Consider the following 22,546-nt stretch of genomic DNA (forward strand, 5'->3'; position numbering starts at 1 on the left):
CTTGCTCAATTTGCCCTGTATTTTCTATTATCTACCAATCCTTTAAAAAGTTTCAAATGATATACCACTAATGACATTAATACTATAGACTGCCGATCATAATGCTAAAATCAAATTTGAAGTGGCAAAAATTGAAGTGATTGGTGGCCATTTTGTGTTTGTATCTTTTACGAAAGAAGCATATGATAATTTCATAAATTTCAGGTATATTTTTATTATGTTTATATTTATAATATATATATATATTCTAATTAAACACCAATTTATTATTTACCTTATATATTATAGTATATATGAATCAAATAAAGATCACTACTGAATATTTTACTTGAAATATTTCTGCTCTTTATTAACATTTGCAATTTATTATTTAATAATGAATATCTTTTATAAGAATTCAATTTAATATTTTTTAATTACTAAAAGATTTAAAATGGTAGTATATTGCTGAGGAAGCAAAATTTCCTTTCATAAGTATGATATCTCAAATTAATTATTCAATTGTAAAAATTATTTATGGCAGATTTCCTATGAAAGATAAAATATTATTACAAAAGTGGACCCATGCTGTGAAGAGAGAGAACTTCAATGTAACAAAATATAGTAAATTATGTTCAAAGCATTTTACACCAGATTCATTTATTCCATCTGTTACAAATCATGTTCAATTAAGAGAGGGAGCAATACCATCAATTTTTAATTTTCCAAAGCATCTTCGAAAAGTAACAAAATAATGAATAATAAATTGTAACATGCAGGTTTCCTAGAAGCCAGATTAATTCAAAAATACATGAATATTTTTTTTTATAGAAATCAATTCTAGATTTCTTTTATATTTTTATAATTTATGTCTTATGTCTTTTATGTTTTATTTTTGCTTATAATTATGTTATTCCATAATAAATATAAACTATCCATTTATTTCTTTATTTAAATTTAATTCACTAAAGTATAAAAATCAATAATGTAAATATATATCATGAAAAATACAAATAATATATATTATGTTATATTTACATCAAATAAAATAATTATATTATTATAATTAATATGTATCGCGAAAAGAAAATATTAATCTTATAAATCAATAATAAATACAAATAATATATATATGTTATATTTATGTCTAATAAAATTAATTTATTATAACCAATAAAGTCATTAGAAATTTTCAGATAATTTGTTCTTCACCTATAAATATTTAAGTTAAATAACATATTTTTATATTACTTGGTTTATTGCCCTTGAAAAAGTACAGCCTTGTTTAGTTTTTGCCTGATATTTAATTGTAATTTTTGATTTACTTTATTACCATAATGATGCATTCTTATGTGAAGGTATCTAAAAATAAATTTTTATTAAAATCAAGTAAATATTGTATATACCTTTTTATTATAAGTCTTATTATAATTTGATAATGACTTAACCCTGCCTCTTGATCCATATGATCTTGCAGGTCACTAAGGATATTTGTGCCTAATATTTTTGACAATATTAGACATTCTATTTTTTTAACAGCATGTCTTTTGGTTATTTCATCTACTTTTTCAAAAGCCCTGAATGAGCTCTCTGTTATTTTGCATAAATTTGACACGCTTTGGGATGGTATTATCAATCCACCATAATTCTTAATTTTTATTAATGTATAATTATTGTCGTTTGCGGAATTAAATTAGGGAATGTAAACAGATATCACATCTAACTTTCTTTTCTTCATATTCAGTAGTGACCTTTATTTGATTCATATATACTATAATATATAAGGTAAATAATAAATTGGTGTTTAATTAGAATATATATATATATATATATTATAAATATAAACATAATAAAAATATACCTGAAATTTATGAAATTATCATATGGTTCTTTCGTAAAAGATACAAACACAAAATGGCCACCAGTCACTTCAATTTTCGCCACTTCAAATATATTAATCGGCAGTCTATAGTATTAATGTGATTGTATACCACTCATATCTAATACCAAATATTATAAACTAAGTTCAAGTTAAAAAAAAAGAATAAAATATAATAGCAGTATCAATATTAGAGGTTTAGAAATATTTTTCTAATTATAAAAACTTTTTACTAGTCTGAAAATAAGTATAATTTTTTTTCTATTTCTAGATTTTTAAGGGTGGAGTCAAAAAGTGATGAAAGAAAAAATTTCTTACTGAATCGAAATATTTTATAACATCTTTCCAATATCAAAATTTTTTAAATAGGCTTAAAACAATTTTAAATAAAATTTTCCTCATCGGAATAAAATATAATTGCAGTGACACCTCCAATGATTTCAGAAAATCTTTAAATATCCAAAACTTTTTACAAGACTTTTAACATAAATAAAATGTTTTTTTAATTTTTACATTTCAAGCGTGGTGTTAAAAAAAATGGCAATAGAAATTTCTTTATAAAAACAAAATTTTAGAACTTTATAATATTAAAAACCACTAAGATTAAAGAAAGTTTTAAAAAAACTTAAAGATGACGATTATGACAATTGTCACTTTTCTAAGGTACATATTCACTGAAAATTTAATTTAACATGTTTACAATATATATTTTTACCTATTCTCTTCAAAAAAATTCGACAAAACTTAAAAATGACGATTATGATAATTGTCACTTTTCCAAGGTACATATTCACTGAAAATTTAATTTAACATGTTTACAATATATATTTTTACCTATTTGCTTCAAAAAAATTCGAAAAAACTTAAAAATGACGATTATGACAATTGTCACTTTTCTAAGGTACATATTCACTGAAAATTTAATTTAACATGTTTACAATACATATTTTTACCTATTTGCTTCAAAAAAACTTAAAGATGACGATTATGACAATTGTCACTTTTCTATGGTACATATTCACTGAAAATTTAATTTAACATGTTCACAACATATATTTTTACCAAAAAACTTAAAAATGACGATTATGACAATTGTCATTTTTCTAAGGTACATATTCACTGAAAATTTAATTTAACATGTTTACAATATATATTTTTACCTATTTGCTTCAAAAAAATTCGAAAAAACTTAAAGACGATTATGACAAATTTTTATGCAAGCCGACCCAGCAAGCCAACTCATCGGGTCAGCCCAATGGGTTGGCTCATCGGGTCGGCTAATGAGGCCCATTGGGTCGGGTCTGATGGTTCGCTCGGGTTTAAGTTCATTTTTTTGCTCAAACCTTGCTGGGTTTTCGGCCAAGCCAACCCGACCCAGCAATTTAACAACACTAGACATAGGTTCATAGGAAAAATTTATTGAAATTATCGCTTTATTTGAGCCAATTTTTAAATACAGCTTAAATATTTTATCCAGAAAAATATTATACAAGCTTGAAGATTATGTTCAAAAATGGCACAAAAGTTGAAAATCTGGCACAAAAGTTTGAAAATCTAATAGCAAAATCTTGAGGCTTAGATTATAATTTTCTGGGTAAAAATTGAGTTAGCCATTTTTAAAAATCGGCTCAAGTGGAGCAATTTTGCATCACTATTTTATGTATATTATACACACACTTTTTTCTTTTTTTCATACAAATATATATATACTTCAATCAGTTTATAAGTAAATAGGTGTGATATACTTTTATTTATATTTAAGAGTATTCAAAATAAAATTATTGGAATCAGAACAGTAAACAAGGTATTTATTAATTAAACATTTATAGGAATGTTGATCTCCATAGTCCAGATAATAGGCTCATTCAGGGTAGTTATAGTTACAATTTTCTCAATTTGTGGCAATTTGATTTCTTTAATATAGGTATTTCCATAATCTTGGGACGTGTTACTATCATAAGAATTTAATTTAAAATTATAACTATTAGAGGTACTGATCATTTTTCCAAATTCTAAAGTGTCATCCAAATTAAGATTCCATTTTAGACCTTGTGTAATTATTCCTTTGCATTTTCCAGCAAAATTAATTAATCCACAGGCTTCACCTTCAAAACCTGTATCAAGAATAATTTTATATATAAATTTAGGGGCTATCAACATGGCAATACTTTGAGGAGATACAAGATAAATCAAGGGTAAAGGATTTGGCTTTGAATAATGATTATCAATCTTGTTATTATAATCAATGAAATCTCTAAATGTTATGTATAATGTATTTATAGCAGCAATAACATGATCAAACCTGCCATTTAGTCCTCCTAACACAATAATTTCATAATAAATATCATTATTTTTGGTCTTTGCGAAATTAATTTTAGCATTAAATGGGAAAGAAATCTGAGAATCATCTAACCCATAAGACAAATATGATAAATTCCCACCTAAAATTTTCCCTATAACTCTTATTGTTTTTGTAAAATCTGTTTGATTTTGATCATTTATTTTAATAATATTTGTACCAAGATCATTAAATTTAGATAGCAATTGAATATCAGATGAATCCAAATCACCTGCAATCAAATCTGGAATAAATGGTTTCATGTTATTAGATAATTTAAGATTGATTTTTTCAATAATATTGATGGCTCCATCAGTTAAAGCAATATAATCAACTCCACTCCATAATTTTGTTATACAATGCTCAAAAAATTTATATTCATCACATAAGAGTTTAGAATCAATATTATTTTTTTGAAATATATCATTATTTAATATTAACAGTATTGATTTATTATATTGATTTTTGCTTTTCCCTAAAAATGATGACTGAAATATTTTTAACGGCTTAATTACCTTTTCTGGATAATCTAAATTAGCTTTCATAATATGTATACAACAAAAAAAACGGTAGAGGCTGCGTGCCCCCATTTGGGGGTAAATAGAAAATTATATTTAAAGCTGCGTGAACACAGGTAAAAAGAAAATTATAGGCTAGTACAAAAATTATATGTTTTTTTGCTACATGCCCCTGTTTGTAAAAACTATCCTTAATTTGTAACCAAACCGTTTTTTGTAAATTCAAACATTGTTTTTTTACAACTAACTGTTTTTTGTAAATTCTAACATTGTTTTAAAAACTAACTTTTTTTTTGTAAATTCAAACATTTTTTTTAAAAACTAACTGTTTTTTGTAAATTCTAACATTGTTTTTTAAAAACTAACCTTTTTTTTGTAAATTCGAACATTTTTTTTTAAAACTAACTGTTTTTTGTAAATTATCTAACATTGTTTTATTAAAATCAACCTTGTTTTTTGTAAATTCTTATTGTTTTAATTAAACCAATCTTGTTTTTTTATAATCAATGTTTTTTGTAAATTCATACATTGTTTTTAAAAAATATGATTTATTATTTTCAAATGTATTTTCTAAAAGAATATTTTAAAAAATATTTTTAGAAACAAATATCATTATCTCCTAGTGTTTAGAAAATATTATTCTAATGATATTTGAATTTGAATAAAAAAAAATTTTTTTAATTATTTTATAAAATTTTGCACCTACACCCATTTTATTGTTAAATAATATAATATATTGTGGCAAATATGAATAAATTAATATATATATAAATTATAAATATAAGCAAAATATATAATTTATATATTCATTACATTAAAGACAATTTATACACAATTAGTTTTTTTTAATATTCAATGGAAAATGAATGCTGTTTTTCAATTTTATCTTAAGCATTAATGATAATCTTGCAAAATTAAAAATTGCCTTTTCTATATTTGAAAGATTTGAATAGGCCATGGGTTTATTTTCTGGTAAAAAAAATATAAGTATTTTTAAAAATATATACTTTTTATATTTTCTTTGGATTCTTGTAAAATTCTATTTGCTAAATTAAAATAAGGTAATAAAAAAAATATATAAATACCTGAATTAATATAGCTAGTTATTATGAAATTGATAAATTCTGCCTGAGAATTAGGTTTTTTTATTAAATATTAAAAGTTATAAAAAAGAATTTATATGACTCAATTCTAGATATTATTTTATTTTAGTACTACCACATGGAACTAATATTAGGCCATTAAATCCTTTTAGTAATAGACCACTTTTATTATATTTAATTCTATTTTTTTATAAATTATATATCTTATAATAAAAAATGACCTTCAAAAAATATTTGTTTTATTGAGTCACTTCTAGATAATGCAATAATAAAGAACAGGGAAACTTTTTATGGGCTGATTTAGGTTATTTTGGCTATTTAAAAGGGTAAGATATAAAAAAAATTAAAGATGTTTTGGAAAATAAGGCAAGATTATAGGATTTGTGAATGAATTGATCAAAATGTAGGCCAAGTTTGCAAAACAATGAATATAAAAGATTTTCTAATAAGATTTAAGAATACTATCATTTTTATAAACTTTTGATAGTTTAATTTATGTGCTAAGAATAAAATTAGGATAAAGAAATATAGTTAAAATTGAATCAAAGGTGATATTATTAAATTCAAATAAAATATATAATTTAAAATATTTATTCCATAATTATATCAGAATTCACATTAAAATGAAAAGTTGTTTATTCTTTTTATTTGACTTATATAAAATATAAATTTCTCTTTTGATGGAAACAAAAGCTTAATGTTTTAATATATTTAAACTCTTTTTCTTCTACAATTTTTATCTGGCCCTTAAAAGGGCCTTTCGGTATTATATGGAGGTGTCAATATTATTGTTTATTTCCATTGTATACTTCTTGACTTTATTGTCGCTTGCTACATAGAAGCCTTATTTTGAATTTAATAAAATGATAATAAACATTATTTAATCTAAATAATTATTTTATTATAGTGTTTATGGTATTGATTTTTTATTTTAACTTAATTGAAATATTTTAACCAATAAGTATAAGAAGTAAAACAACTTAAGATTGAATTATAAAATTTATTTTAAATTGAAATCCAAAATGGGTAGATAATATTTAACTTAGTTCAATCAGTGAGATTTAAGCCAATAGTAGTAAGAGTAATAATAGCTGTTAAAAATAGAATTAAATAAAATTATTTGGAATAATTTGGAAGCCTAAATTATTTGAAGGAAAAAAATTTTATTAGTGAATTTTCATCTGTAAGCAAAATTTTAAAGTCTCAGGTTATTTCTACTGTTTTTGATAAAATACATGCAGAAAAAATAAAATCAATCTCTGAGTGATAATATATGAAATTAAATCAAACTGACTAATATATGTTATGATTCATTGGGAATTATTTTTATCTCATTTATGCATATTCTTATTATTTAAATAGACAACATATAATTGATAAAAATATTTGTTAAAGTATTGGATAATATTTGCTATCTTTATACCTGCAAATCATTAAATGATTCAAATTGAGCCCCAACCTATTAAATAGATTATAGCATATATATATAGATAAAAATTTTAGGTTAAAACTTTTAATAATTACATTTCAAATCAATAGTAAATATATTCTTAAAAATATTGTTATCTCTAAATTTATCTGACTTGTAGAAGTTATATTGTCTAAATCAAAATTGCTTTGATGCTCAACCATAAGAATCTAATATGATATAAACTTTTTAAAAAAATATTCATATTCAAATCTGCTATGAGAATTCACATTACAGTGAAACGAGTGTTAAAAATCAACTAACAATAAAAGGGGATAAATATAATAAAGTTTTATTTTAATTTAATACATATTGAAATTAAATATGGACAAGTAATTAATTAACAAGATTAATCGTTGTGTTTAATTATAAAAATAAAAAAATGTGTTAAACTTTTATTAATTTTTTAAATTTTTCTTAAATAAGTAAAAAAATATTTATTAATTTTTAAAATTTATCTTAAATATTAAAAAAAAATGTTTAATATAGAATCTTTATTATCCAATAGTAATATTAATTTTTCCAATTTAAATGAAAACTCCCAATCTTTGTCGAGAATTCAAAGACCAAAAAGAATACACAAATATTGGAATAAAGAAAAAATAGATATAGTTACTAAAATTTTATCAATGCCAGAAAGATAACAGATAAAAATTAAAAACATTGCAAAATACGTCGAAATGTCTACAGCATCAGTTCATAAATTTAGACGGGACACATTCCCAGATATAAATGGAGAACCTTTAAAAGAATATAATATTCAAAAAAGAGGAAGTAAAAAAAAAGATACTTCCATAATTGAAAGACTCATCATAAATTTATTGATGGATAATAATACTCTTACTATCCAGCAGATAATAGAAAATTTATCTCCTGGTAGTCCAAGAACGAAAACAACAATTAGCAAATATATAAAAAATATAGGTTGGTCGAAAAAAAGAGCTGGCAAGGAGCCTGATAGAAGAAATACTCCTGGGGCAATCAATATTCGTCAAATCTATTGAGTAAAGATCTTAAATACCCCAAGAGAAAAATTATATTTCTTAGATGAAACTGGAATAAACTTGCACGTTGTACCAATCTATGCCTGGGCACCATAAAATGTCCGTCCAGTAATAAAAATTCCATCCTCTAAGGGTAAAAATGTAAGCATACTTTGTACAATTGGAATTGGAGGGGTAATCCATTATAAAATAATCGAAGGAGCTTATAATGGGTTGTTATTCCGTGATTTTATGACAGAGCTTATCAGTGTCTTACCACCAGATGCAATTATTGTAATGGATAATGCATCTATCCATAGAAGCCATCTTATCGATGCATATAAAGATAGGATTGAATATCTACCAACATATTCACCTCAGCTAAATCCCATCGAAAATTTTTTTGGAGTCTTGAAAAATAAATATCGAGCAATAAACCCCCGCCTTAATTCAAGAGATGAAATTATTGGGAATATTATTCAGCTCTTACACGGATTTATTCCTATGACTTTACTAACTTTTACAATCACATGCAAAACTATTTGGAGTTGGGTTATCGCGGGCAACTGATTAATTAGGTAATCCTTTTAATTGATTTGTATTAATAATTATAATATTAACTCTTTTAATTTCTAAATAGGTACCATCATCAAATTCGTGGAACAAAAGAATATTTTGATAAATTATAATAATATTTTTTATGTATTAATTATTTTATCGAAGTTATTATAAAAATTTATAGTATTATCATATTTTTATCGAAATAAATTGGTGCAAAATTTCAAAATAGATTACATTTAAGAAATTCTAAAATATTTTCAAATATCAAAAAGTCTTTTTACAAAAAATGATTTAAAATTTTAGATTACAAAAATCTTACTTGATTGATAAAGTAGATCAAAAAAAAATTTCCATTTTTTATTACAAATTTATATTTACAACATAATTTCTTTTTATTAATTTAAAAACGATTAATCTTGTTAATTAATTGCTTGTCCATATTTAATTTCAACAGAGTTGTTAAAAGATCGAATCAAAAGATCGACGATCCTGGATTCGATCGCAAATTTGTCAATTTTACGAGATTTATGATTCTGACTTAAATTGAGGATCGAGATCATTTTGTTTAAAATTCGATCCCGATCTTTTTAAAAATTAATTTTTTACTTAAAAAGCAATAAATTAAATGAAAATTTTGAAAATTAAATTAAAATATTATTTTTTAAAAAAATATCTATCTTCATATTTTATCAATTTCCATTATCAACTTCCTATCCACCATTTATTTTAGATATAACGAGATTTAGAGCTATGTCCATTATAGATTTAATTGATGTAACAGCAGATGATATAAGTGAGAATGAGAATCTTTTACCATTTTTGAAATTATGTAAGTATTTTACTTTATGTGAAGTGGATGAAAGCAACTCTTATAATATAATCAGCACCAAATGCCGTCTATGTAAGAAGATTATCTCATCATCAAAAATATCATCATCCAATTTAAAAAGACATTTACAAGTATTTCTTTTAAAATTTTTTTATTTAATAATCTTAATGTCAACATGTTTAAATTTAATTTATTACATTCCTGAGTTGAGCAGGTCCTACAGAAATAGAATCTAATAGATACAGATTCTTTATAAAAAAAATTAATTTTTAAATACAGTATGTTATTTATATTATATATAATAATTAGGCATTTATTTTTTAATATTACTATAATTATATTAGTTTAATTTTCAATATAAGAGTATTTATAATAAATGGAAGTGTAATAATTAAGCCTTTATAATGTATTTTGACTTTCTTTAATATAATTAAAACATCCAGTTCAATGTTATTTGTATTGAACTTATCAATGTTTCACCAAAAGAAAAATAAATATCTATTTAAATCTATTTTTATTAGTATTATAGTTTCAGTTTGAGCTTGATTATATACCTCTTCTTGACAACATTTTTAGGGCTTTTTTTAATAATATATTTTGAATTGGAAGTATTTTTTGTATCATTTGACTCAATCCATAAGTTCTTAAATGCCAAAAAGCCTCATTATATTCATAGCTGGGTATGGGCTTAATTACATATTTTCTAGCGGGCCTGGGCCGGGCTTGGGTTCTTTGGAAATTTTTGAAATAGGGCTTGGGCCAAAATTTTTAAATTCAAATTTAGCTTATTTTAAGGATATTTAATAGGACAAATATAACAAATACAGCTTACATTTAAAATATAGAAATTTGAATTTTTATTTATCATATTGCTAAAATTCATTATGAATTTTTTCTCATTTTGGCCAATAAATTAGCATAAGTTATATTATATATAGTTTTATTTATTAATATTAAATAAAAAATTTTTTGTGAGTCATGAAATATTTTTTTTTGTTTGGAATTTTTTTTTTAATATTTTTTTTTAAAGTTTCGCCCAGTCATCATGAACATTATTATATAAATATTTTTAATATTTATTATGTAAAATAATTTAATATTTATAAAGTAAAAAATAATCATATATAAACTAAAAAAAAGTGGAAATTCATGATTATTATAATTATATTTTTTTTTATATATTGTTTTTTTTTTTGAAAATTCTTATTTCTTTAAAAAAAATAAAGACGAGATATTAATCCTTGTTGTGAAATTAATAAAAAAAAAAGGTAAAAAAAAAATAAAGACTTTGCGTTTTGAAATAATAAGAACTGCTAAGTTAAACGTTTCTGTGCATTGAAACTTTGTAAAGTTAAGTGTACATAAAATAATTTTATGGGCTTAGGCAGGGCTTGGGATATTTTTTAAATCTTATAGCGGGCTTGGGCCTAAATTTTTAAATTCAAATTTAGCTTATTTTAAGGATATTTATTAGAACAAATATAACAAATACAACTTACATTTAAAATATAGAAATTTGAATTTTTTCTCATTTTGGCCAATAAATTTGCATAAGTTAAGTGTACATAAAATAATTTTATGGGCTTGGGCAGGGCTTGGGATATTTTTTAAATCTTATAGCGGGCTTGGGCCTAAATTTTTAAATTCAAATTTAGCTTATTTTATAAGGATATTTAATAGGACAAATATAACAAATACAACTTACATTTAAATTATAGAAATTTGAATTTTTATTCATCATATTACTAAAATTCATTATGAATTTTTTCTCATTTTGGCCAATAAATTTGCATAAGTTAAGTGTACATAATTTTTTTTTACGATAAGCCTGGGCCAGGCTTGGTCCTAATAGGCCCATGATGGTCTCTAATTCATAATAGGAAAATACTTTATCAAAATCTTTAGCCCACAACATCTTGGGCAACTTTTAATAATGTATTGTAAACTTAAATTTTTAAGATAACCTACCCCTTTTAACCACTAATAAAACATATTTTAATATGTTTAACAAAATTTGTTGAAGCCTTAATCCATAGTTCTTAAATGCCAAAAAGGCTAATTATATTCATATATAGGAAAATATTTTATCAAAATCTTTACCCATATCATCTTGGGCAACTTTTAATAATGATAGACAAAGACAATATTGTAAACTTAAAATTTAAGATAACCTATATGAACCTTTTTTAACCATGTATAAATTAAATAATATACTTTAATATGTTTAACAAAATTTGTGTTGAACCCTTTATCATTTTTTTGTTAATATAGGTTTTACATTCAGCCTGTACATTCTCTTTTTTAACTTTAAATTTCCATATAAAATTTTAAAAATGAAATTTGATTCAAGAGAAGTTATTTACATCCAACTTTGATACATACTATTTTTTTCTTTTATAAAGAAAAAGCACAGTGAATTTAAAAATGAGATTACCAAACACCTCAACGAATTCTCTACACAAAAAAATATATCGCAGCAAAACCAAAGTGGTTCTGGTAGCAAATCCAGACAATCTAAATTAAATTTTAACAATCTAAACATTCCAGCTGTTTCGCAAAAAACAGCAGATAAAGTTATCATGGATTTTATTATTGACACCTTCCAACCACTGTCTCTGGTTGATGATCCTTCATTTGAAAAAATGATTAAAACTTTTTCTCCTGCGACAAAAATTATTTGTCGCCAAACACTGGGCAACAGGATATCTGCTTCCTTTAAAGATATGACGACAAATCTTATAAGAGATTTGTCTGAAGTTTCTTATGTATGCACCACTGCTGATTGTTGGAGTGGTCATCGAAGGTATATTATATTTATATAAATTTTATAATGTTTATTTTATTAGGGCTTTTATTGGACTTACTGCACATTGGCTGGATCCTTTAACCATCAAGAGAAGGTCAGCCGCTTTGGCACTGAGGAGGATAATTGGGAGGCAAACATATAATGTTTTGGCCAACGAAATCATGGGTATCCACAAGTTCTATAAAATTCATAATAAGGTGGTGAGGATGGTGACTGACAATGGAACCAACTTTGTCAAGGCATTTAAGTAATATTTATATTTAGCAAAAAATATTTAAATAAATTTATTTTTCCTAGAGTTTTTGGAGAAAATGAAGAAGAGAGTAATGAGGATATGGAATTGATAAATTTGGATGACATATTATCCGTTGATGACCCAATTATTTCTACTATCAGCCTACCAAAACATCAACGTTGTTGTTGCCACAATCTTAACCTTATTGCAACAACAGATGCGGAGATGGCAGATAGTGACCTTAATTACAAACGAATATCTCGATCAACTTTTGCAAAATGTTTTGCTTTAGTTAATAAGCAAAATATGTCGTCAAAAATGGCGGATATTTTGTTGGAGAACTTAGGGAGATATTTAATACTCCTAACAAAACAAGATGGAATTCTTACTATCAATCCATGAAATTAATAGATAGAATGCTTTCTGAAAGGTTTTCAGAAGTGGAACAAGTATTTGACCAAATTGGATTTACAATGTTCAGGCAAGATGAATGTTTTTTTGTTAAAGAATATGCAAAAGTAATACAATAATATTTTCTAAATAAATTTAAATTTTATAGGTTATGGAACCTTTGGCTATCTTTAAAAATCTTGGAACGGAAGGATAATATGGGGCAGGGATATCTAACTCCCGTTCTATCGATATTAATAGATAACGAAGTTTAGCTGCCTGCGGTATTGCCAGCCCCTTGTAGATAGTGTTTTAAGAGGTATTGATAAAAGGTAATATTTTTTTATGCAATTATTTTATATTATCAGATATCTGCAAAATATATTAAAAAATTGCAAAGATCTGGCAAATTTAGTAAAATATTTTTTTAACAGGCCAGTTCTACTAAACCTTTGATATCTAGTAAAATATTAATGGGCCTTTGAGGACATTAAAAATTTATTATATTATTTGAATTTTAAGCTAATATTTTGACTAATATTCTTTGTAAATAAATTACAATGTTAATTTCTTTGTATATTAAGTATTAAGCTTACATTTAATTTAATCAATATTTATGATATGACCCAAATATTAATAAATACCATACAGATGATGTGCCAGACTTGACTGTAAAATTTAAAAGGGTTAAGTTATGCAGATACTTGATTTGATTTATATGAAATGAACACTTATTTAATAATAAATTAATTATCATTTCATAATATAGATTTCCTTCACTGTATGAAGACAGTAATATTTTGGCAGCCATGATTCACCCTAAATTTAAACTCAATTGGCCCTATATTAATCTGCCACAAAATATGATGGTAAAAGAACGATTAATTGCTCATTTGAAAAATATTCAGGAACAACCATCTGTGGATACCTCAAATGAATGTATGGATGACATTGATGCCTTTTTTGGGAAAAATACTGTACAAAATGGTTGTTCCGTTAAACTTTTTTTTTTATTCAAATGATGATTCCATGAATATTTTTAATACTTATATTAATTTTAAAAAAATATTTATTGAATATAATACACCTTTGCCATCAAGCGCTCCTGTGGAGCGCTTGTTTAGTAAAGCTAAACATGTTCTAAATGAAAGACGCGGATGTTTAAATGATGATAATTTAGAAAAAATTTTATTATTAAAAGCTAATTTTAATTATAAATAAATATATTATAATTGTTATACATTTAGCATATTTATTTTTCAATTACAATAAATTTCTATCATATTTAATTTATTTTTATATTAGTTAATTTTGCATCGGTTATATTATATTATTATTCAATAACAATAAATTTATACCATATATTAGTTAATTTTGCATCGGTCAGAAATTTCCTTCAGAAATTTAAATAGAAAAAAAGGTCGATCCTGGATTTCGATCATCTTTTTTTGAAAAGATCGAGATCGGGATTCGATCGTTTTAAAAAGATCGATTAACAAGCCTGAATTTCAATATGTATTAAATTAAAATAAAACTTTATTATATTTATTCCAATGATATATATAACATAGATTGGCGATTCATTCATTAAATGCATGATAAAAATGTCCTCACATTGCAATCAGCTGTAGAGCCATTTTGTAGTTTGGATATCCATTATTTGTCAGCATGAAATATTAATACATATATAATATTGCCAAAACGAGTCTCAAAAAAATTTCAAAAATATATTTCCATTCATCTATCCATCCCAAATGGCGAAGATTTTCCGGTTCATCTTTTGGAAGAATATAACCTAACAAATGAAATGGAATTTTGATGTCTATGGATTCAAATATTCTTAACTAATTCCTTATCATGAATATAACTATTCAAGATTAAAAAACAAATAAGAAATATATGTCTTTATATTATTAATTTATAAATTACAATTACAATATCGGAAAGGGTAAATTCCACTCATTTAGTTAAACTACAACTGGGTACAAGGTTTGTTGGTATCCTTGAGAAAAAAAATCGGCATAATTTTATGAAGGGTGGGCCTTCATAAAATTCACGTTCGCTCATTTTGGGCAGGTCTATGACCAACGTGCTAGATAAGATAAGAAGAAGTCTACAAAGATAATTTATTTTGAAAAGTTTTCATTTATGATATATTATTTTTCTTATATTCTTAAATATTATGGTAAGATTATAATTTGTTTTAATTTCTTAGTCTAGTGAATTTTTATGAACGTAGATTAGCTGATTATACCTAAAAAAAATGATTCTAAGACTAACCCTTCTTTTAATTTTTTAAAATATAGTTTAACATAATTCAGTATGGACTTATAAATCATATGTTAATGCATTTTAGGATACATACAAAACATGTCTTTTAATATCACTATCATTTATTATTTTATTTAGATAATGGGAGTGTGCTGTGTTCAAAATTGTAATAAAACAAATAAAATAGTAAACAATTTCCATATATCTTATCACAAGTTTATTATTTTTAATTAATATATAATTATATCAAAAATAGATGTTAACATTATCAAACATATAGCCAATCTAGTACCCATACCCACCACTTCATCTTATAATTTTAGAAACACAAACCCACATATCCTGAAATTATCTTTATATTTAGATAATGTATCAATTTATATATTGGGATATATTGTACACCAACTTATTAAAGAAAAAAAGCTACGTTGTGATGTTTGCATTACAGCAATGGTTAGTGATTCTTATAATGATAATAATATCAATAATATGCTAATAAATATTAAAAATAATGGGGGGGGGGTGGTGATACCTTCTACTAGTATGTCCAAACTATGCAGAATATGTGAAAGTTCATTTAGAACTTATCAAAATGAAATCACACATAAAAATATTTTTAAAAAAATGGAAGTATTAATTTTTTCCAAAATAATAGATACAAATATTTAAAAGAAATGAATTTAATATTTTTTTAATAGGCACAAATCTCTTTATTGATTTTTGTGATCATATCATTGAACATGAAATTGGGTACAGCCATTTTCAAATTCTTGTAAAATTAATTGTTCAAAAGTAACCAATTATTAGATTTTATACTATTTTTTTTTTATCATTTTGCTGACTTAAGAAACCAGGAATTGAGAACTGGTATGCGACAGAATCTTACGAAAGCAATTTAATTTAATAATCAATAAGTCATATATAATAATATATATATCTTCTTTTATATTTTAAAAATTATATTGTATAAGGAATGACCAGATATTAGGCATATTATAAAAATTATGATCTAATACATTATCTATGCTAATTAATTATATTAATTTTTTTAGGTGATGAGAAAATGTACTCAAAAATAATATGAAAGTGAATTGTTGCAATATCTTTTCCTTTTCAAGGCCTATACATTTGTATCATTATATACTTATTAAATATACTTTAAATAAATGATTTATATAATATAATTTATACTCAAGCAAAAAATGATATTATTACATTATGTATTTATTGAAAAAAAATAAAAGATATTTTTTTATTTGTCATTTATAATTATAATGAAATAATCAAAACAAAATAAATGATCAACTATGAAGAGAATCTTAATAGTATATACTTTTGGAGTTATCTTTAGTTCTTCCTTTATAATAAAATTAATAATACAAAATAAAAAAATTAACAGCACCTATTTCTCTTATTAGTAACAAAATTTGTAGATTTTATTTAATTTTATCTATACAGGTCTATTTTTTACATAAACTTATGAGTGATTATTGTTTTAAGTTATAAGCCACTATATTACATAAAATTAAAAGTACCAGCTACTACAATAAATATAGGTGCATCTATGATATTTATTATTCTTATCTTATCTAGCACGTTGGTCATAGACCTGCCCAAAATGAGCGAACGTGAATTTTTTGAAGGCCCACCTTTTATAAAATTATGCCGATTTTTTTTCTCAGGGATACCAACAAACCTTGTACCCAGTTGTAGTTTAACTAAATGAGTGGAACTTACCCTTTCCGATATTGTAATTGTAATTTAATAATTAATAATATAAAGACATATATATCTTATCTGTTTTTTAGTCTTGAATAATTATATTCATGATGAGGAGCGAATTAAGAATATTTGAATCCATAGACATCAAAATTCCATTTCATTTGTTAGGTTATATTCTTCCAAAAGATGAACCGGAAAATCTTCGCCATTTGGGATGGATAGATCTATTTTTAGGCATCGATATTTATTATTAAGACAGGAATCATAAAAGATTATATATGTAAAATATAAAAATAATATATTTATTATTTTTAATTAAAAGATTCTATAAATGAACAACATGTGTGTAACAAGATTTTTATTGAAATATCAAGTGAATTTGATAAAACTATAAAAGCTAATATTCTTGGAAATGAGGGGTGGTATTGTGGCTTTTTATATATGTATATCTTGAGTCTTATATTTTAGATTACTAATAAAATGAATTGAAGAACTTGCTAAAATCATCAGTTGAGGTGAGAATTTATTTTGTATTGATATAGATAATTTAAAAATAATGATCGAGGCATTTGATCCATATGGGTTAAAGGAATCTGGGTGGTAAGGTTTATTGGAGATTATATGGTGGATTTTTTAAGGGTGTAATAGATAGAGGTATGTGTCGTATTCGTAAATACGTTTACATTATATATTTTTTTTTACATTAGATATAATTGTAGTTATAAATATATATATATTATAACACGTCACTCATAATCACGTGTTTTTTTTATGTAATTTTGTAGTTATATTTGATATCATTTTATTTTTTTTATAAAATGATATTTTTATTGATATTATCGAAAATAAATTTGTTTTTCTTTTAGAAGTGTTGGGTTAGTCTCTATGATTTGTTTTTATTTTAGAAGCATTGAGTTAGTTTCAAGGATTTGTTTAGGTAGATTTTGTTTTAGTTTGTGTGTTAAGGTTTTTTTTAGTGGTGCCTTGTGACGCTGATAGTTTTCTAGGAGTTATTCGGTTTAGAAGGTAAAACAAAAATTTTTAATTATATAATTTTCTTAAACTTTTTTGACTGCGCATTTGTACTAACCATTATACGATTTTAATAGTGAAGTTTTTATTTAAGGTGCTGAATTAATATTTTCTACAAGTATTTAAAGTGTTTGTAATTGAGTATTAGTATTGACTAAAAGATTCATGACCAAAGGTTCATTTTTTTAGGTATCATGATGATTACAGTGTGGCTGCTAAGATTTCAATATATACGAATTTGGGTCTTAAAGTTTTGTATAAAAAGTTTGATGAGTTGGATTTAATTAAACAGAGAATGATAATTGGAATAATGGTAATAATTTATATATTGGGGATTTTGGCGAAATATTTGGTAAAAAGGGGTACCGCGGTACTGGCAGGAATGTATTGCAGTTGGAAGAAGGACACTGCGGTGTCAGATGTTTATAAAAAAAATGGAGGAAACGTATTTTAATTTAATATCGGATATTTATGGGAAGAAAATAGCAGACTTGGAAAGTAATCTAAAAGATGTTTTAGAGGAAATAAAGGCTGGAAATGTTGGGGAAAGGTCCGATAGGATCTTCTTGGAAATGAAAGGAATGAAAGAAGCCATCAATGCGTTGATAAAGGAGAGTAAAAATCCGGTTAAGAGCCAGGTGGGTGATAGAAATATTAATCAGAGATTTAATGATTACGAGGAAAATAAGGAATTTTCGAGAAATAAAAGATTTGTGGAAATGATTATTTGCCATCGTTGCGGATGGAGAGGACATAAAAGAAATACCTGCGTAGTCCCAGAGCAAAGGTTTAAAGATGGATTTCCGTTAAAGAGACCTGAAATAGGAAATGCTAATGTAAAAATGGTTAGTTTAAATGGGGCCAGATTATGTTTTAAATGTAAAAGGCCGGGACATGTAGCTGTGGACTGCATGGAGGTATCTCAAAATTCATGTTGACTATATGATTGCAGAGTGAATCATATAGGAGTCGGGGCTCCGAGAGTTCGGAATAATTTGCATAATAAAACATTTAATATTATTAGTCGAAATGAGGGGAATGATAGAATTAAAATAAGAAATCATTCTTGTAATTTCTCTGGGAGGGAGGTTAGTCGATTTAGGTGGGAACAATATCCGAGGAATATTGTCCGTTATTCTCTTAGAAGGGATGTTAAGAATTTTATTTGGGAAAGATGTCCCCCAAATCTTGTTAAAAGAAATGTAATTGTCAGTAATAAAAATTTAAATTCCGAGGTGAATTTAGGGGGCAATGTGAATGCCAATTTTTAGATAAAATAAAGCTGATTCTCCGATTAAAACATATAATATTTTAATGACGGAGATCTTAAATGGACAGTGTTTGTGTCCTAAGGTTAATTTGAAGATGACAATAAAAATATATATATGTTATTTGATACGGGAGCTAGCATTTCGATTATGTCTAGCGAAAATTTCTATAAGTATTGGCCAGGAAAAACACTTGAGAGGGAGTCTATGTGTGTCAGACAATTTGATGGGTCTGAAATTGGGGTTTTAGGAAAAAGTAAATTGGGGGTGCATTTTAACGATACTATGTTTTTTCTTGATTTATGGGTAGTAAAGGAAAATGTTGAAACTATTATGGGTTGGGATTGGATTACTAAGCTAAGTCCTCCTAATAATTTTTGGAATATTTTTAATATTAGTGATAATGTAATAATGGATGTTGGAGAGAATGGAAATTTGGATAATACCGATAATAAAATTTGTGAAATTTCGGAGGAGATGATGGAGAAATCGAGTAAGTTGGATTTTAATGATGAGGGAAATGAGAAGCAAATTATGGTCGGGGAAAAAGAGGATTGGAGTAAAGTTAATCAAGCTATTCCTATTCTAGTGAGGCAGTTTGGCATCATTTTTGATGAAAAATTAGGTTGTTTAAATGATTATCAAGTTGATGTTCAACTTAGGGAGGGTTTTTCACCGATCTTTTTGGCTTGTCGGCGAGTTCCTTTCGAATGGAGGAAGGAGATCGATGAGGAATTAGATAGATGGGTGAAAGACGGCATTATTATTCCTGTGGGATATAGCGAATGGGCAACCGCGTTAGTGCCAGTTAAAAAGGAAAATGGTAAATTAAGACTTTGTGCGGATTTCAGGGTCACAGTAAATCGATGGGTGGTGGAGGTTAAATATCCATTGCCTAGGATTGAGGAGATTTTGGCTCAGTTGAAGGGTGCGAAATATTTTTCCAAGGTGGATTTTTCGTCGGCGTATTTGCAGTTACCTTTGAGAAAGGAAATCCGTAAATTATTGACGATAACGACTCCAAAGGGATTGTTCACGTTTTGTAGATTACCATTTGGGTTGAGCGTATCTGCTCCCATTTTTCAACGGATCATGGCGTCAGTTTTTCAAGGATTAGAAGGAGTATTTTATTATATGGATGATGTGTTAATTACTGGCGTGACGCCGGAGCAGCATAATCAACGTTTGGAGGAAGTGTTTAGGAGAATTCGTGATAAAGGCTTGAGAGCTAGTAAGGAGAAAAGTGTTCTGGGGGTAATGGAGGTTGAATATTTGGGTCATCGAATTAATGGAATTGAGGTGAAACCTTTGGATAAAAATTTGAAGAATATATCGAACATGAAACGGCCTGACACTAAGGCTGAGTTGCAGTCTTTTTTGGGTATGGTCAATTATTACCACAGGTTCGTGGAAGATTTTGCAAAGGTTGCGGCGCCGTTGTATGATTTATTGAAAAAGGGAATTCATTTTGAGTGGAAGGATGTACAGCAGATTGCTTTTGAAATTTTAAAGGAAAAAATTGGAAAAGAGGTGGTTTTGGTGTGTTTTGATAATGAATTGGAAATTGTCTTGGCGGTAGATGCTTCGAATAAAGGAGTTGGTGGGGCGTTATTACAGGTAATAGAGGGCTTGGAGAGACCCATATTGTTTTTCTCGCGTGTTTTTCGTGAGGTAGAGACCAGGTATTCTGTGATTGAACAGGAGGCCCTGGCTGTGATTTTCGGGTTGACAAAATGTCGTGAATATTTGATTGGTAAAAAATTTGTAATTTTTACTGATCACAAGCCGTTAATTCACTTATTTCTGAAAAACAATCGGGAGTTAATGATGTCTCCCCGGTTACAACGTTGGTTGTTGTTGGTGGGCAGCTTTAATGTGGAAATCCGATATCGTTGCCGCAAAGAGAATTGTTTGCCTGATAGTTTGTCTCGATTAGGATTAAATGAAGGAAATGATGAAGGGAACAAGGATAAGGTTCGAAACAGTGAAAAGGCCCTGGTTTGTTCGCTTTCGCATATGCTCAAAGGGGGTCCTACCAATTGGGAGGATCTTAAGTTGAGTACAATGAGAGATAGAGAAATGACTAGGATAAAGTTATGTGTAATGGGGAAAAAGCCTTGGGAAGAGGATTGTAAAGTTTTTAAAAAGGTGGAAGAGGAATTGTCTGTGGTGAATGATTGTTTAATGAGGGGTAATCGTGCCGGAATTCCGTTCAAATTACGGGGTAAAATTTTAAATTTGTTACATGCTGGACAACAAGATCAAGGGAAGATGAAATCGTGGGCCCGTGAATATGTTTGGTGGCCGGGTATGGGAAAAGATATTGAAAATATCACAAGGAAATGTGAGCCGTGTAATTCGTGCGCGGCGATGCCCCGAAAGAAGGTAGGTCAGATATCGCCCAGGTCGAGAAAACCGTGGGAACACTAACATGTTGATTTTTTCGATTTAGATAAAAGGTCGTATTTTTTAGTGGTAGATTCGTATTCGAAATGGATAGAGTACGAGGAGGTACATAGATATACCACGAAAATTGTTGTAAGAAAATTGAGGGCATTAATGGCCAAGTTCGGATTGCCGGATACCAGTGTATCTTATGGTGGACCTGCCTTTGTTAGCGAAAATTTCAAGCAGTTTTGTAAAGAGTCTAGGATTCGACACATTTTGACCCCGCCCTATCATCCCAGCTCAAATGTTCAAGCTGAGAGGATGGTATCAATTGTTAAGAATTGGATAAGGAAAGCCGGCAATCAAGGGAATGGGACGTATTTGGCCCAGTTGTATTACCTCAATTCCAGTAATAAGGAGGGAGTGACACCTGCTGAATTGTTTTTGGGCCGGAGGACTAGGGTTCCCCTAGATTTTCTAAGGGCCGAGAGTCACTAGAAGGGAGTTTTGGAGGACCGAAAGATTAGGTTTGAAGTTGGAGAAAAAGTATGAACTCGTTTGTTTGACGGAAGGGGCAAGAAATGGGCCAAGGGCATTGTTGGGGTAAACAGAGGTTCAAAGTTGAACTTGATTCAATTAGAAATGGGGGGCAAATTTATGCGCCACAATGATCATATACGACCGCGGGAGTAAATCTGAGGTACCTCATATGATAATATAAATATGAAAATGAAAATATATATATAAATAAAATGAAGGTGCATCCCGAAGGATTA

The 22,546-nt window shown here is 26.6% G+C and overlaps 2 protein-coding genes and 1 long non-coding RNA gene across 10 annotated transcripts; 2 read left to right on the plus strand and 1 right to left on the minus strand.

Moving 5' to 3' along the window:
• Positions 1–1,060: 1,060 nt before the first annotated feature.
• LOC135931260 (thiamin pyrophosphokinase 1-like) lies at positions 1,061–4,973 on the minus strand. 6 transcript variants are annotated; one of them, XM_065468243.1, is made up of 7 exons: positions 4,161–4,973; positions 4,027–4,112; positions 3,680–3,972; positions 1,841–1,979; positions 1,386–1,750; positions 1,231–1,341; positions 1,061–1,191 (listed from the first exon to the last, which is right to left on the minus strand). In XM_065468243.1, the coding sequence occupies exons 1-4, from the start codon at positions 4,784–4,786 to the stop codon at positions 1,974–1,976; spliced, it is 1,011 nt and encodes a 336-aa protein (XP_065324315.1). In that variant the 5' UTR covers positions 4,787–4,973; the 3' UTR covers positions 1,061–1,191; positions 1,231–1,341; positions 1,386–1,750; positions 1,841–1,973. The 6 variants fall into 6 exon arrangements, with proteins under 6 accessions (XP_065324315.1, XP_065324316.1, XP_065324313.1 ...); XM_065468244.1 differs by having other exon boundaries at positions 3,680–3,809; positions 3,853–3,972; positions 4,027–4,973; XM_065468241.1 differs by having other exon boundaries at positions 3,680–4,112.
• A 9,951-nt stretch (positions 4,974–14,924) lies between these two features.
• On the plus strand, positions 14,925–16,551 carry LOC135922078 (uncharacterized). Of its 3 annotated transcripts, none has more exons than XR_010570723.1 (4): positions 14,925–15,274; positions 15,499–15,575; positions 15,617–15,813; positions 16,413–16,551. It is a non-coding gene; the product is annotated as an uncharacterized LOC135922078 (long non-coding RNA). The 3 variants fall into 3 exon arrangements; XR_010570724.1 differs by having other exon boundaries at positions 14,925–15,227; positions 15,617–16,152; XR_010570722.1 differs by having other exon boundaries at positions 14,925–15,227.
• Positions 16,552–21,941: 5,390 nt separating this feature from the next.
• LOC135925542 (uncharacterized) lies at positions 21,942–22,268 on the plus strand. Its single transcript, XM_065460931.1, has one exon. It carries the CDS (start codon positions 21,942–21,944, stop codon positions 22,266–22,268), a length of 327 nt encoding a protein of 108 aa, XP_065317003.1.
• The last annotated feature ends 278 nt before the right edge of the window (positions 22,269–22,546 follow it).

The sequence above is a fragment of the Gordionus sp. m RMFG-2023 genome, chromosome 1 (assembly GCF_954871325.1).
Source record: "Gordionus sp. m RMFG-2023 chromosome 1, tfGorSpeb1-WG-v2, whole genome shotgun sequence".
NCBI classification, from domain to species: Eukaryota; Metazoa; Nematomorpha; class Gordioida; order Chordodea; family Parachordodidae; genus Gordionus; species Gordionus sp. m RMFG-2023.

What these genes read in the sequence shown, in the direction of transcription:
- LOC135931260 (XM_065468240.1), bottom strand. Translation starts at nt 4,786, where the DNA reads ATGGGGGCACGCAGCCTCTACCGTTTTTTTTGTTGTATACATATTATG.
- LOC135925542 (XM_065460931.1), top strand. Translation starts at nt 21,942, where the DNA reads ATGGCCAAGTTCGGATTGCCGGATACCAGTGTATCTTATGGTGGACCT.